General features: G+C 46.3%; 1 protein-coding gene across 4 annotated transcripts in view; it reads right to left on the reverse strand.

The window, feature by feature from the left end:
• The window catches only part of Dpf3 (double PHD fingers 3), a 269,339-nt gene that overhangs the window by 58,946 nt on the left and 192,979 nt on the right, over positions 1-17,414 (reverse strand). For 3 of the 4 annotated variants that reach the window (XM_021653727.2, XM_060387818.1, XM_060387820.1), the window contains exon 8: positions 9,356-9,484. In XM_021653727.2, the coding sequence (XP_021509402.1) occupies positions 9,356-9,484 (129 nt within the window). Of the gene's footprint in view, positions 1-6,306; positions 6,615-9,355; positions 9,485-17,414 lie in introns of those variants that run through there. The other variant, XM_060387819.1, reaches the window with a different exon arrangement.

The following is a 17,414-nucleotide window of genomic DNA, read 5'->3' on the forward strand; positions in this document are numbered from 1 at the left end:
CGAGATCTATGAACTTACTAGCTGGCAACCTCAGCTGATAGGCCAAATGTCTTTCTCACCAGCGAAGGACTAAATCAATCATGGCCCTCCTTGATAACAATGCGCTGGGAAGAAGACGACCTCCTTTTTATAACCCCCCTACCAAAAATGCACGGCCCCTTTTACATCATTAGAAAACAGTGCAGAAGCCTAAAGGAAATGGCTGTAAAATGATTTGCCAACACGTTACAAAGGCAAAGCGTCAAGGAACAGAAAACCCAAGGCAGACGCTGGAGCTCATTAATCCAGGTTAAAGAACTTTGGAAGGACAGGCCAACTAGATATGATGTGTGATCCTGGATCAGAAAAATGACATTACTGAGATCACGGGCAGAGTTTGAATTCTGTCTGAAGCTTAGAGTATTGTACCAAAACGAATTTCTGATTGTGGCAGGTATACTTTGCCTAGTTGGAGAAACTGTGACTGGTACAGGGTATTCAGGACTTTTTAAATTTAGTACGTTGGGAGTTTTTGAGAAGTGTGAAATTATTAGGGTTTTGTTGTTTGTTTTTTTAAGTTTAGTCATTGGTTGAAAGCCAGTTTTGAAATACTTTTGAACCTACTGTTTGGGTTTTTTTTTTTGTTTTGTTTTTTCGTTTTGATTTTTTAGCTAATGACTCCTTTTGTGTGGATGTGGGGGTAGGGAACACAGGTGTGTGTGTGTGTGTGTGTGTGTGTGTGTGTGTGTGTGTCTGTGTCTGTGTGTACAAGTCACAGGGCAACCTCAGGAGTCATTCCAAAAGCAATGACTACTTTCTCATTTGAGACTAGCCTGCAATTACCTACCACACTAGGCCAGATAGTCAGTGAGCTTTAAGGACCCGCCTATCTCTGTCCCCGCTCCTACCCCAGCACTGGGATTACAAGCATTTCCGGTGGGTTTTGTTTTGTTTCATTTCGTTTTTTGTTGGGGTTGGTTCTGGAAATTTAGGTCCTCTGAGCTATCTCCTCCCAGCTAATAAATCACCTTTAAAGGAGATCTTCCACCAATTTAGCTGTTTTGGAAATCAAGGAAGCAAGATGGCTTTCCCTTTATTGTTATTTTGAACAAATGGTCAGACATCGTTCTTATGAAGCGCATCAGTGTCACGTGGTTCAGTGTTGCAATGTTACAGGCTCTCCGGCACGCGGTCAAAACAGAGCCCCAGAGTTCACTCCCTGACACCTCACCTCTCCACCGCACCATCCAAGCCCCGCCCACCCAGGAAGCCCAGTCTTAGTCTTTCAAGAAGTTCATGGGAGCTTGGGCATTGCTGCTTCTCAGCACAATTCTACTGCCTAACCCAGCGGTTTTCAACCTTCCTGCTGCCGCTGCCCTTTAACACGGTTCCTCACGGTGAAGTGACCCTCAGCCATAAAACTGTTCTGTTTCACAACTGTAGTTTTAAGACTGTCACACATTGTAATGCAAGTATCTGATATGCAGGATAACTGACAGGTGACCCCCAAGGGGGTCACGACCGTCAGGTTGGGAGCACTAGTCTAATAACTGGTTTTGTTGTTTTAAGTTTGGTTTACGTGTTGAATATTCTTCTGAACCCAATGAAGCTCTAAAGCCCTTTGCTAATTCTATACAATGTATCTTCAAACATGACACCTGTGAGAAAGTCAGGACAGACTGAGTTTAAGATTTAAAAAAAGGGGGGTGGATCGGGGGATTGATCTAGACACCCAGAACTCACTGACTTTGGAATTTAGACTAATCATCTATGCTGACCAAGACTCGGTCTCCTCACCAGTCAAATGGAGATAATTCACAAGGCTGAGTTCAGAGTTATAATCAATAATACTGGCTGCATATTAAAATAAGAAGAAAGGAGCGCCACGTCCGGGGCACGGAGACACTAAGACAGCGCTCGCAGCAACAAATTCACACGGGGAGTCGGGTCCAGAACTTGGAACTCTTTCATGTCTGCTCCAGGTTTCTACTCAACTGACCAAATACACCTCTCTCAGAAAACTCACAACGTGAGCAACCTCACTTCCTAAGGCTGGACAAAACCCCCTGTGGAAAAATTCCTAACGCGCGAGTCTGCTACATACACATTCAAGATCATACTCATCAGCTGCAACAGAAGGCATACTGGGATAAAATTAGTTAATTTTATTCCACCATGAAGGAAGAACCTCCAAACAGTCTCTAGTTCTCTCCCCAAGTAATGCTCTCCTGTCCCCTCAAGTGCCATATAAAGGCAACAGCAGGCTTCAGCCCATTAGGTGCGTGGAGAGACGCAAAGCGAGCAGGAAGACTTAAAGGGATGCTATTGATGTGAACATCGATTTTTTTTATTATTATTAAATCCCTCTCTCTAAAATACCAGCAGTAGATTGGATTGCTGACTTTAAAGTACCTTTCAAAAATTAAATGCATATTCCTCATTCCCGGCGCTGTGGCGACCTTACTCTCTGATCTCCTCACCATCTCCGCGACAGAAAATGGCGCCTTCGGTTGGGGTTGGAGCAAACATCAGATCGTCGCCCATTACAACGACCGTTACCTTTACATCAGCGATTCCCCCAGTGGATTTGAATGCGGCAGGAAGTTCTGTATCTTTGCTTCCCCCGTGCTGGGGCTGGTACTGAGAAAAAACTAGGTGGCATTTCTGAAGCATTCTGGTCATGTCATTCCACAGGTGACTATGATCTCCTTTTTGTTCCAAAATGTTCACAGTGATTCTTAATCAAAACCTTCTAGTAACTCATACAACTCCTATAAGTCACAAGAAAAGGCTTTTTGTCCCTGTGAGGCACCCAGAGTCTATCTAAAAATTACAGTTTATATAGAAGATGAGTTACCTACAGCATTCTGTACAAACCTTGATCAGAATTAGAATTCTCTTCAGTGAGCTCTAGTTGCTCGTTCTGGTTGAGAGTGCTTTTTAGAAGGTTGGCTTTTAAAGACACATTCACGTCAGGTACCCTTTCCTTCAGCTGGAACTGAACGAAGTCTACAGTGCGCATTCCTTACAAGAGGAGGGCCAGCAGAAGGGCTCTGGAACCAGGCGGCTCAGGGGTCAAGATCTGGTTCCTTCCTGTGTAGGGCGGGCCTTATGTGCATTTTATCCCCGTTACTAGGCCTCAGATTCTTCACCTATTAACTCTGGTCATACAAAGCACTTATCTCCGGGTCTCACGATGGAAGCCAAGTGAAACATTCTAAGGAAGGCACCCAAAACAGAGCCCAGCACACACACTCTATTTTCTGGAGAAGGGCGACAGGGACCTAATATCAACCCCCATCAAGTTTTCCAGGATCAGAACAGCCAGCTGCCTGGGTCCCCCAACCCCACCTCCTATGCCTTCTCTCCACAGCACCGCCCCTCCCACTAAAGCGACGTCTGTCCCACTCACTCAAACTGGGCCCAGTGAACCTCTCCAGGTTGACTTTTCCCTGACTGAAGGGTGAAAGATGGGAATCTGGTCATCTTCCAGGTTCTATCAAGTTCCTTTTTAAGTTTTCATTAAATAATATGCGCTCTGGGTTTGTTTCTGGATGCTGGTGTTGTATGGAAATGAGTTGTGAGGCTCAAACAATGTCACATGGCATCGCTGTGCTCACAGTGGTCCTAAGGATGGAGAATGGTGACAGCTATGATGCCTAACAAGAGAAACTGAAAAGCAAGCTAAGCTCGTAAAGTAAATCAGACAAGCAGTAGCCACTCCCTCTCACATACTGTCCCTGAGGGCTAGCCTTGTTAGACAGTTCTAAGCTATCGGCTCCTTATTAGCTTGTTTATTGTTTGTTTTCAATGCCTGGGTTTTAAAATAGCCCAGGTCCAAAGTCAAACTATCACTGATGATTCTAGGACCACGGGCAAGGAGACTGGACTCCAAATGGCTATGTAGACCAAATATATTTCTTATTGACCTGGAAGCCCATATTTCATCAGTGAAAGTCACAAGGCTATAAATCCAATATCTGAATCAAAGGAAGGAAAGGACAGAGGTGGAAAGTGGCAGCAGCAGCAGAGACAGACCTGGCGGAATCAATGCATGTGAGCACACAGGAATATTACCACAGGGGAGGTGCATATTCCGTTCCCTAGGGACAGGACCACATACACATTAGGGAGAATATTCCCAAAGTGTAGCTTCTAATCTCTCAAGAACAAACGTTCAGATAAGCATCTGAAACAGAGGAGCAGAAGTTCCTCCATCACGGGCTACCAGGCTTGCCTGCATGTCCTTACATTTGCCGGGTTAGCATGTTACTTTATGAGTGGGAAATCTGCAAAATTTAGCCTGCTGAGGCAGACCTCCTCTGGTACCTACAAGCAGCCAGCTGACTAGGCAACCACAAAGGCCCTCACAATGTGTGCTCACGGGAGCCCAACACCCCGGCCATACTTTGTGGGGATTTAGAATCTTCAAAACAGTCCAGCGGAGGGTTGTGCTTCTGCTTCGTCACAGGTCTTTTACTTGGTTATTGTTTGTTTGGTGGGCTGGCTGGTTTACTCTGTGTGTGTGTATGTGTGTACAGACTCATGTATGTTCCTGGGTATCTGTGTGTGTACACACACGCCATGGTGCACCCGTGGCTATCAGGACAGCTTGTAAGAGTCAGTTCTCTCCTTCTACCCCATGGCACCCACTGATCAAACCCAGGTTATCACGCTTAGCTGCAAGCACCCTTGCCCAATAAGCCATCTTGCCGGCCCGGACATCTTTAATTTAATCTCAGTCCCTTGGCTGAGAAACAGGTCCCCGGAGCCCAAAATACTACCCTAGACATGCAGTACACTGTTCTCTGCCTCTTTATTCCTACCCAAGCCAACAGACTTCACTTCCTTTTAAACAAGGGAAAAGTCAGCCAAACATCTCCCCAGCCACTTTCTCTTGCAGTGGAAGCCAAAAGCCAAAAGCCAGAAGCCAGAAGCCAGAAGCCAAAAGCCAGAAGCCAGAAGCCAGAAGCCAGAAGCCAGAAGCCAAAAAGCTTGTCATTCTCTCTATAGAGCCCCTCCCCTACCCCCAAGCCCATATCAGCCCAGCACGTAGGCCCAGCATGCACACCCAGGCCAGACTCCATTCACCACCCCAGCACCACAACGGGAGGACCCAGAAACACAAAAGAACAAGCTTAGAAGAACCAAAGCAAAGAAATAAACAAGGGGGGAAAAGGGGGGGAAACAAAACAAACAAACAAACAAAAAAAAAAACTATGATGGTTTTGCACTTGTGAAACAATTCAGCCAGGACGTACCTGTTTAAGGAGGGCCTCCCAGTTCTGTTCTCAGGGACTGCCAATGAGGTGGACAGTCTTCTCTATCCCTGAGGTCTTGGACCAAGTGTTGCTTTGGTTTATTTCAGGAAGTGCTATTGGAAAGATAAAACAAAGTGCCTGGCAGGCACTATAAAAAGTAGAAGAAATACGGAAGACGTCATCATCCAGTGGGAGGCTACATGCTTTTACACGGGGGCGGAGGGAGGGGAGAGACTCTGTAGCATCGCTCTTCCTTCTGGGGGCGCGGGCCTCAGTTGCTCTGTCAGAGCCGAGCCTGTGATTTGCTGACATTCCATTCTGTGCTTCGGAAGCTGATCTTTGCCAGGAGGAAAGCGAGGAAAACCCAGCAACAAGCAGAGAGGAGAGGAGCCGAGGGAGGCAGCCACTGCTGCTCAGGGCCAGTGCTGGAGGGAGGCCAGACCCAAGTGGCCCCAGGCTTTTCTGGGATGATTGCCATTTTCTCACAAGCACAAAGATGGAAAGGTCATAAAGGACACATGCGGAGGGGTCTGCTCTGTGGAGTCCCCAACTCCCACTGAGGAAATTCTACACACATGCGTGCTCGCACACGCTCGCACACACACACGCACACACACACACACATACACACATGCACGCACCCGCGCGTGCACACAGTGGCTTGCCTCTAATAAGACATCACTTCCATTTCTTTGATTCTTTCTCTCTCTCTCTCTCCTCTCCCCTCTCTCATCTGAATCTAAAGCTATTATATATACATAATAACTGTTAATGTTATTTGTTCTTTGTTTTCAAACCTCATGTTCCTCCTCTCTTGAGAAAAGGGGAAATCAACTCTGCTCCTGTCAAAAAGATGCCCTCCCCCAGCAGAAAGAAAATGCACCTAGTTTCCTATTTCTAGGGAAAATAAATAGCCCACCATGATGCCACCTCTCCCTGGAGGACTCTCATCCTGCTCTTTTGTTGTTTTGTTTTCAGTAGTTTGTGCTTCTGTTGTACTCAAAATAGAAGGGTGCGAGGAGTGGGGAGAGATACACACTGGGAGGTAGAAGGAAGAAGACAAGGATAAAGGGAAACGCCCAAGTCGTCTTTCATTTAAAAATATATATCAGAACTAGAACAATGACCAGAGTCAGAGGGGGTGGCTAATTGGCCAGTCTGTCCCATGTGCTCAGCAGCTGCCCTTTTTATCTGCTGTGGGTGAACCCCGGCCACTGCGGCGTCCTCGACAGGGGCGAGGCTCTTCCAAATCGTCCTCATCAAAGCCGTAGAAAGTTGACGTGTCACTTTCTGACGTGGAACCGAATAAGTCCTCCGTGGTACGTGCTGCGGCCGCTGCCTCCTTCTCCTTCCTGCCTTCTCCTCCCAAATGAGCTGACATGTATGATGAATATATCAGCACATGGGTTAAGCAACAGACAGCATCATTAATATTCTCATTATGTCATTACAGTGTTATATTCCTAACAGCAAGCTAATGAGCCACTGTTAGACCAAAAGGGACTAACTGGGTATATCACCTGATGACAGGGATTTAGGACAAAGCACACATTTCCGGGAAGATTCCACTTCCCAGAAAATGTCCCATCCCTACCATGATACGTGTGTCCACGGCTTCTGAGAGTAAGAGATACCAGCGTGATATCTCCTTTGGTCCGCTCGCACAGGGGCACAAGCTCACCCAGCCCTGCCCCACACAATGCTTTTGCTTGGTGGTTTGAAAGCCTTGTTGGCATTTCTTTGTAGTTTCGGTTGACGTTTCTTTGAACAATGTTCGTCTGTCACTTTGACAGTCAGCTTTACCAAGGTATTACTGTCAGATAACCCATTCAAAGTGGTTAAGCCTCCGTCCATTTTATTTTTATTTTCACCCACCTCTAATCCCATTCTTTGACAGATCTTTCAGTTCCACCCTGATTTCATGTAGTTCATTTGCACCAAAAGCAAAGATCAGTTGGAAAGTCTAACTGGTGGTTCAGAAGAACTTCTGGCTTTCTTTAACCCTGAAGGAAATGTTTGTAATCTCACACCATGGCCACTCCACACACCCAGGTCTTAGCTACTCTAGAAGGTTCGTCCTACCCACTTGAACTCAAGATACACTGAAAGGTGAAAACAGGGCTTTGAAAAATCCGGCAAACTGTAAAACTCAGGCTTAAATTCGTTTTCATACTCTGTTGGACCCAATACATTAGTGATGGTCCCTTCCATGCCAGCTTCAGACAAGGCACTTTCTCCCAAGAAACAGAGGCAATGGGTAGCTGAGCAGGGAGAAGCTGCTCTTCCATTCATACCCTTCTCTGGATGGACCCTGGGGAGGCCCCAGAGATGCAGCCATCCACCTGCCTCAGCAGCCCTCCCCAGAGGCTAATGCCACCTGTATAGGAACTATTTCAGGAACATTTGAGTCAGGTGTTAAACAATGACCTGCCAAATGAATTCCCAGCAATTGCAGTGAGAACACCTATGGCACTGTACAATGACACGTGAGGCACATGGCAGACAGATCCAAGGTAAGAAACACTGAGAAAAAGTTGTATGAAGAGAGGTTTCATTTAGAGAAAAATAAAACAAAACAAAACAAAACAAAAACAAAAACAAAAACAAAGCCTATTCTTGATGCCCAGGGATCAGTTGAAGTACCTCATCCTTTGTTGGAAAGAAGAGAGAGAGATGACAGGAGTTTACAGTGAGAACTCTAAAGCTGCCTTCTCTCACCCACCAAAGCCTACAGCAGCCTGCTTGGCACACCACTCCACCAAGTGGCCTTGCTTCTGATAGAACTGATGTTTGATTGCCTGATCTTAAAACAAATAAAAAAGCACCGGGTTGAAGTTCATTTGTTTAATTTTCTTTTTAAAACTCTGCACACCAGAGCCATCTGTCGTAAGGGTCGTATCTTCCAAGCAAAAGTTCAATGTTATGTATCACGTTTGGACTATGAATGAATTGACAGAATTGCACAAAAGGAACTCCCTGGCAGGGTCCTTGAGAATTAAATGTAAAGGGTCTGATGCCATGGACACTAAGCCTGTTTCCAATTATTGGTTTCCTACTCAAGGCTGTCTAGAGCCCTAAACAACCTTAGCTTCAAAACACATAAGAGCTAAAGGTAAGACTTAAGGGCACAACAGGGAGAACTGAGTTGCTGCAGAAAACTAAGAGGAGGTCACTTCAGCCCTTCTCTTGGGACTGAGGCTAAAATAACACTGGGATCAAAAGGTATAAGATGAAATGTCCCTTCATTCATCTTCATTGAGTGGACCCAACCACTCAATCAAAGTGCCTCGCCTATAGCAAGCAGCTGATGAGACTGAAGATTGTATCTGAAATAATCTCTCCTCACTGCCTTGGGCTTTGGTCTAATTAGGACATAGAAGAAAGCGGGGGTAAGCACCAGGCAACCATGATCAGGCAAAAATAATGATTTATCTACAACTGAAAACTATTCCGTACCCAAGACTCTAACTCATTTTAAGAATGAAGGAACAAGACCCAAGTCTCTTTTTGGTACTTTAGTCTTTGGATAGATGGGAGATGAAGAGAGCATGCAAGGCCAGCTGCAGTTGCCCCTTGATGTGTAGATAGCTCTGTTCTATTTACATGAGAATACAGGGTGAGGGGCCAATGATGGTGGTAGGTTCATGCCGGTAGACTGGAGCCTAGGAATGTCTGAGCCCCAAGTTAAGGATGGGACTGTTTCCCTGATTCTTATGTTTCCACATTCTGAAGTTGTTCAAGGTATTTCCACAGAACAAACACAATTTTTTGTTACAGGTTCATCATCCAGTACAAGACAGCATGTTGCCTGGAGTCTCCAGGGGTCTCAACTCTACCTCACTTTTGACCACAACAACACATACAATGTAACGTCCACCTTACGAAAAGGCCAGACCTTCTCCTTTTCCTTTCCCCTGGGACCCAGAGAATGATGGTTTTTGGTCCTTAAGACCCAAAGAAGGAAAACATGAAAATGACCTGAAAACCCCTTTCCCCATCAAAGTCATCGTCATCATCCCTTCACTCTCCTCCCCCTCCCCAGCCACTGAGAGACGGCAAAGCAGTTTAAGGAGAAGAGGGCTACAGCACACCATGCAGGAAGGGGCCACACTCACCAGAGCGTCCACAGTCTGCACAGGACACCAGCTCTTCCGGCCTCCCGCTCTTCTTGTTCATGTTGGAACCCCCCAAGCAGAAGTCACAGTAGTTATTGGGAATGACTGTCCCGTCTGGTCCTTTCTGGGCTGTGGGAACATGATAAAACAATTCCAATTTTAGACTTAGAGGTCGCCAACTCTTCTACCGGAGTGTGGCACAGTCTCTTCCAGGAAGAATAAAAGCTTAGAATGCAAGCGTTTGTTGCAACCTTTGGACAACCTTTGATGCAACTGAGCTAGAATCTGCTGGTTGCTTTTGCTTCGTTGATCCTCCTTGGCCCAATGGTACTTATCCTGTAAGTCACTCAGAATCTCATCTTTGTGAGTTCTCCCAATTCAATCTTTTTAATGGATGCCTCATTACCCCTCTGATTCCATCTCTAAATAAACTACTCAGGAATGGCTTGTTTTAAAAGGCATTAATCAAGTAAACCTCTGTTAATCCTGCAAAGACTCCAAAACATAGAAATTTTAAATGGTGACTCGGTGTGTGAGAAGAGCCAACGACCAGGCCTTGCCTCTGAGAAGTATGTGCTTAGTCAGCATCTGGCCAGTCACCTCTAGACAGCATGCTGCAGAGACTCTTGAGGACCCTTGATAAACTTGTACACAGCTGTCTGATCTTGGCCTCAACTCTCAGGAGCGTCAACTCATTGGCCACAGAAAGCAACTAGGATACGTGCATCTAAAGACCCCAAATGCCTAGCATTAGAACTGGACCTAGACTGACTGGGCACGGAGCTCAGTCTCATGTCCAAGATGGATGAAATCGTGAAGGAATGAGCATAGGTTTAAGATCTTCACAAGCAACTGAACACAATAATTCTATAACCTACCCTCGCTGAATGTCAAAACAAAGGCAGTGAAAACTCTTCAGGTGTGGCTTGAAAACAGAGCCCTGTGGTACTACATAGGCCTTGGAGGACCCAAGTCATTCCCAGTTACTAAGGCCTGGCTGAAAAGCATAGGGCAGGTTCCTTATGTGGGGGAATCCTTCCATTTTCTTGCTCCTCTCTTCCTGTCGTAGACATGTCTTAGTGATATTCACACTGCCTGGCGGTCACTAAAAAGAAAAGTTTTCCTGTTTGTGGAATCAGCCTTAACCACCAAGATTTCTTCCTCCTTAGCATCCTCAGTGTCTGCTGCTATCTTTTATTATTCTCTGGCTAATGTTAATCTGGGTCCCTGAGGGTATGAATCTGTGAAGAGGAAGCAGATATGTGAGCAGAAATACTAGGCAGACAGTAAGTGATAAACAGATTCGCCCCCTTTAATATGACTCCCTCTGGCCTTTGCTTCCCCCATGCCTCTGCTATGCCTCCAGGAATAGAAAACTTACCTGCGGAAGGCGGAAGACGAAAGCTAGCAGAATTACATTACAGAGGGTTAATCCATTTATCAGTTGCTACAGAATTGTTTAATCAGTTTCTAAGCCATTGATTTCCATCTACAAGCAGGCAAACAATCCTCTGCAAGGAAAGTGTTGGCTGTTCGAGGGAGGCAGAGGAATGAGCCCCTCTCTGTGGCCTTAAGAGGATGGGCTTTCCTTACATGACCACTGGATCTGAAAGACATCTGCATAGCAAGCCAAGGGCTTTACAAGTAGCCACCCAAGGCCTGTACATGTGCCAAAATTTTACTCTGCCTAGGAGATGTGTTTTGCCCAGGTACTCTCTGCCCTTTCGATTGTCCTCTTCTCCATTTTTGGTACTTTCTGGGGAAAACCTAAGTATGTTTAAGAAGCAAATAAGCTTAAGGTTTCCTATTCAAGAGATACACTGAAGTCTATTAAGTGGGATAATAGCAAACGGAGAAGCGAAGTTTCACAACTGAGTGAACTGGATACAAAATGTGCAGTGATGCTCACATCTGAGTATCTTCCCACACACAAGAAAAAGAATCCCATCCACACCATCATGCCAAAAAAGTCTCAGGGCCCCAGCCTTTCTCCTAGACGCACGCAGATCTCCTGCAATATCAGATTTCTTCCCCATTCCCAATATATTTCTGCCACCAAAAAAAAAAAAAAAAAAAAAAAAAAAAATCTGAATGCCTTCGATTCACTGTATCCCCTGATGATATGCAATGATGATGAGAGAAAATAGAGAGAGACTAAAAACGTCCAGACTGTTCTTTATAGTAGTCACCAAAGGGACCACAGGTAGAATATCCTATTGAATCAAGAGCTCCAAGTCAGACCTAGTGATAGCGGTCTGCAATACCAATTACTTGGGAGGTGGAGGCTGGAGAAGCGTAAGTTCAAGGCTTGCCAGGGGGAGTTAAAGGCCAGTTTGGGCAACTTACGGAACTCTGCCTCAAACTTTAAAATAAAATAGTCAAAAGAGGACCAGGTATATAGTTGAACGCTTGCCTGGCAAACATGGAATCCTAGTTTTAAAGAAGTTTCTGATGACATGCTGTCAGAGCAGTGTACCTATGTATACAGAAAGAATGTCTGTGAAAGGGAGTAACAAAGGTAGGCCTCGGTATATACAATTGTGATAAGAGGAGGTAAGGGGCCGGTTTAGAGATGGTCTAGTTCAGAAAGTGACAGTGAGGGAGGAGGTACAGCTCAGTGGTAGAGCACCATGAGACGCGGAGGAGGAGGAAGTGAGGGGACAGTAATAGCCATGCTTTGATTTTGGTTGAGGTCCTATTCTCTTCTTATAGCAATAGGCTCAAAGCATCCTTCCATCTCAGTAAAATGACAGGAGATGGGCTAATAGCATGTACATTGGTTGTCTTATGCTTTTTGATATTCAAGACTGGTTGGAAAGCAAGGAACTTCCACGGACCCTCCCTATTCCCAACCAGCAGTGACCACTCATATCTCATGGAGGGCACTATGTTGGTATCATCATTACATATCCTAATAGTCATACACAATGATCTATTCCTTCAGATAGATTCACTTTTGGGCCACGCACAGTACTGACTTGTATACTGAAAATGGTGACGAATAATTTGTGGGATGGAGGCCTTTAAAAAGGTGACAAAGACGTAAGCAGGTATCACATGATGCACCAGGGAGCTTCTCGATGCATACAGAGCATGGTACCAGCTTTTCCTGCAGCAAAGAAAGCTTTCATTGCTCTTGGTTTATCCCTTGACTCCTCAAAGAGATGCTTGAACAGGTAGACTCAAAAATGGCTTCCAGAGTATGCAAGAATAGATAGCTGAAGATACTCATTCACTAGAGGAAGAGTACTGCTCATTAACAATTATGATTTGGCATGAAACTGTATTGCTGAAAGGTTTGGTTACCAAGGCAGCAGTATCCCAAGGTAGAACTTTAAGGAGAGTGACTAGGCCACATGGATTCTGACCTAATCAATGATCTAATCCAATAACAGGTTCAACATATAAATAGGTTTTTGAGAGGTAGTGGAACTGTCCTGGTCAGCCACTGAGGGTGTGTCTTTGGAGAGCATATATTATGGCCCTGACACCCTCCTGCTAGGTTCCTCCTGCATCCTGACCATCTGAAGTAGGTAGCTTTGTGCACCACTATACCCTCTCTGCCACGATGCTTTGCTCGGCCTCATGGTAACACTGAAAGCACAGAACCTAGCAGCTATTGATTGAAACCTCTGAAACTTTGAACCAAAATAAATCTTCCTTCCTTTGGGTTGTTTTTCTGGGTTATTTATCAGAGCAGTGGAAGTCTGGCTAACACAGCCATTCCAAAAAAAGCACAAACCCATAATTCATTACCCCTTGAGAAGTGGTACCAGGTCACGTCTACCCACTTAGCCTCCCTGTGACCCAACAGCTTGCTGAGAAGGAAGAAAAGCAGGTTATCAACTACACAGCTATGGTGGGGCTAGCTCTCTCTGCTGGATGCTGGGCATATATCATTGTGTTGGGTTCTACAGAACTTATGTGAAGCAGGAGTTGTCTGAAAGATGAGGTAGCCAAAATGCAAAAAGAGTAAGGTACTGGCCCCGAGTCTCAGTTACTAAAAAGGAGATAAGGTTCATCCCCAGTTGTCTATATCCCCAGAAGTTCACACTGATCAGCCTCCTAGATGCTCTGTAGGAAACACACTTCCTGGCTGTACCACGTATAGCAAGCAGTTCATAAATCTCTTTCGAGTCTATTTGATTCATCCAATATATTAATTATAAAGCTCAAGGCAATAAAAATTATTTCATTTGGTCTGATAAAAGCAGAGATTTTTGAACTTAAATTTAATGTCTCTGACACAGAAATCCATCCAGGATGACTCTGTGAAAACACTTCTCTGGAGAGCTCCAGAGACTCTTAAAGAGCATTAATTCATAGCTTAGCATTATAACTACATTGACCTATGGCCTGACCTAACCATGAGCAATTTCCGGGCACCATACATGAGATCGCTATACAAAGGATTTTACTATAAATAAGGGGCTTGCCCAGACCCTGCAAATAGAATGTCAATAGAGTCCCTTCTGCATCTGGGAAACCAGGTCTGACTTGGTAGAATAAGACAATGGGGAAGACAAAGGCCCTGGCGGTGTCTGGACGGCAGCGTTCACAATGATGGATCCGCTTTACTGCTGATCAGCTTCCATGACTGACACCACAGAAGAGACACAAGCAAGCTGCCAAGAAGAGAAATGAGACTTGAGAGTTTTGGGAAGCTACCCGGGGGGAGATAACCCAAGAAAGCCTCAAAAGAATAAGCAAATAGAGACCTATTGCAAATAGGGACAAAGTTCATGAAGTGAGAGGCGCAAGAAGGAGATATTCAAATAACTCAAAGCAAGAAAAAGGAGAAGAAATGGTGCCTATCCCACATGCTCAACATATGCTATATTTCAGTGCTTCTTATGGACCAGTGTGGAGGTCAAAGTGAAAGATGAGGTAACCAAGATTCAAACGGTCTACCACGCTCAGAGAATCGAGAACAGGCATGCTAGTGGGTATTCATACGCTGCAGGACTTAATGGTTAAATTATGTTGCACATCTATGAAAAACAAAGGCCCAAATCCATGGCAGGGCTCCCTCCCTCCTGGCAACGTCACCCCTGCTGCAATGTACCTGTCACTCATGAACAGAATGACTGGTGGGACAGTCTGGCCACGGTCAGTAAGCTCTCTCCCGCTCTCTGGAGAGATTAGAACCGTACCCCAGGTGTCCTGGGGAAAAGAAAGCAGGCCAGGAGTTAGTGCTTCTTCCTGGCATATGCACAAAGGCATGGCTTCCCATTCTGAGCAGATGCTCAGGCTGCCTGCCAGGACCTGGTGTGCACAAGCATGAGGCCATGTTCAGTGTCCACTAGCTGGCTTGAGCTCCAGCCCCACTCTGCAGCTGTTTGCCCAGAGTCTGCTTGGTTGGGGGGGGGGTACAGCACCTGGAAAAAAATGGGGGGAGCCATAAGCAGAGCCCTCCAGGAAAAGATGTGCCTCTCCTAACCCCTCTCACTTGTTCCCCCACCACCCTCCATAGCTGACAGTTCCCGTGTCCCTCTACAGGTCTGACATGTTTCCATGGCAACCGGAATCCTGGGCTCCAGCAGCCTCTGCTCTTGCCACCTGTTATGACTTCATCTCTCAAGTGTAAAGCATGTTAGCTTGGTACCACTTGGCTGTGCAGGCGCATCTTTAGAAGACAGAGGAAAGAAAAGGGGAGTGGGGGAGAGAATGCTCAGAAAGGCTGCCCCGGGCTGGCCATGGAAGACACAGTGGACAGGACAGGCTGGAGGAAGCAGCTTTGGAGAGAGGGAGGGTGACAAGGGAGAGCATAAACCAATGTGCCTTCCCTTTGGAATCAGTGAGCAGGCCTCAGCTGGAGGCCACTGCCACATCCACTACCTTCTCCCGGCCTTTAATGAGGGCTGTGGGAGGGGCAGGGAAGCCAGCAGCAAACAGGGAAGGGAAGGCAGCTAGGCAGAGACAGAAGCAGCCCAGTGTGGAATAGAGCCAGGAGAGGGTTAAAAGTGGTGTGATCAAGACTGTGGGGAAGACTGGACCAGAGGGCAAGCTGAGCATCAAAGCCTCGATAAATGGCCTTAATTCTCATGCTTGCGCTCACCCGACTCCTTACGTGTTTACTCATATAAATTATCCCCAAGGCCTGCCACCTTTTTCACTGCTTCCCTAGAATTGATGAAAAAATAAATCCCACAGATCCAAGGAATAAAAGTGTTGGGATTCCATTCAGGCTGGTTTGTGGCCACCTCACAGCAATCAGGCCCTGCTTTCTGGGCTCCAGGAAAAAGGCAAACAATGCCATTCACCCCAGATGCATAGAGACAGAGGATCCAGGAGCTCCTTGGGGAAATGGACACCAAGGTCTACTTGCCACATGACCATTAGGCCATCGAGAGTCCTCTTCCCCTGTCCCTTGGCCGTCAAGTGCTGAGAGCGACAACAATGTGGATGGAGGGGGAGGCTGGGGGAGGGGTGTCATATGGTGTAGAACAACCATGGCACGGAGATTAGGCAGAAGGGAAGACACCAGGGATGATTTAATAAGTCTTCAAGTCTACGGACGAGCCTGATAAATTGTCACACTCTGTCCTGCCAAGGACGGCACGAGACAAAGTAACTTGGAAGGCAGCACATGCCACAGGAAAGCTAGCCACAAGGTGCTGAGGAGTTAATGGCAGGGTGGAGGGATGGCATCTCTGAGGAGGCCTCATCACACAGGGGGAAGTCCCTAGGAGCCACCGCACATGCCTGTCTAGAGCAGGCAATGTGTTAGAGGACTTATTTAATGTCCTTTTATGTCTACTACCTGAGGATTAGAACAGTGTAGAAGAAAACAGCAGAGGGGGTATTTATCCCAACCCAAAGGGATGTCAGCTTTCATCGTTTTGTGTTCGTGCCTCTGTCTCCCAATTATCCAAGAGCTCCCTGAAGGCAGGAGCACTGTCTTTCTTCTCTGTGTCCCTAGCACCTGGCACATAAGATTGTCGCCAAGCTTATAATAAACACTTAATGAAAGGATAGACACATATTCAGAGGCCTTTTCGGGGGAGGGTTGTGGAGAACAGTGTGCCAGGCCAGAGGGACCTCCCCACGACCACCACCTCTAACTCAGTCTGCAATAGGCCTCACATTTTCTGTGCCCAATCAACAAACAAACAAATAAATAATAAATAAATAAATAAATAATATATAGAGTATTTAAAGCAAAAGAAAAGGCTGTGCCTTGTACTTCAGACCTAAAGATTAGGAAAAGGCCAAGAGACTAAAAGACAAAGAAGCAGCAAAGGCCAAGAAGAAGGACATACCCAGAGGGCAGGGCAGGAGGCAGGTGATGGGAGCCAGAGTATCAAGGAAAGCTGAGATGGAGGAAACAGCTCAGTCAATGAGCATGAGGACCTGACTTTTGATCCCCAGAACCCAAATGAAAAAGCCAGGCGTGGAGATACATGCGTGTGATCCCAGCACTGGGGAGACAAACCCAGGTAGGTCCATGGGGCTTGCTGGCCAGCCAGCCTAGCCTGATCCAAGAGCTCCAGCCTTAGTGAGAGCGCCTATCTCAAAGTACCAAGTGGAGGGCTGGGGAGATTTGTGATGAGTAAAGTGATTGCTGCACAAATGTGGAGACGATAGAACTCAGGGAAAACGCTGGGCTCAGTGTGCACCTGTCATCCTGATGCTGAGAGGTGGGAACAGGTTGGATCCCAGCTCACACTAGTCAGCTACTTTAGGCCTGGAGCAGCACAGTTCATTATGGTTGGGGGGATATGACAGAGGAGACCTATTCGAACCATGGCAGCCAGCAAGCAAAGTGAAAGACAGGAAGTAGCAAGAGTCACAATATCCCCTTTAAAAGCACATCTCACATACACACACACACACACACACACACACACACACACACAATGACCTACCTTCCTCCCACTATGTCCACCCTCCTCTAAAGATCTGATCATTCCTCCAAAGCCTCATGGGCTGAGGCCTATGTCTTCGACACATGGGCCTTAAAGGAACATTTCAGCTCCAAACTAGCACACACAGCTCTCACGGGACATGTTGCTGCTCTACCGCCCTATGCCACACACATTTTCTGATGACAGGGTGC

Source organism: Meriones unguiculatus, chromosome 7, assembly GCF_030254825.1.
Source record: "Meriones unguiculatus strain TT.TT164.6M chromosome 7, Bangor_MerUng_6.1, whole genome shotgun sequence".
Taxonomy (NCBI): domain Eukaryota; kingdom Metazoa; phylum Chordata; class Mammalia; order Rodentia; family Muridae; genus Meriones; species Meriones unguiculatus.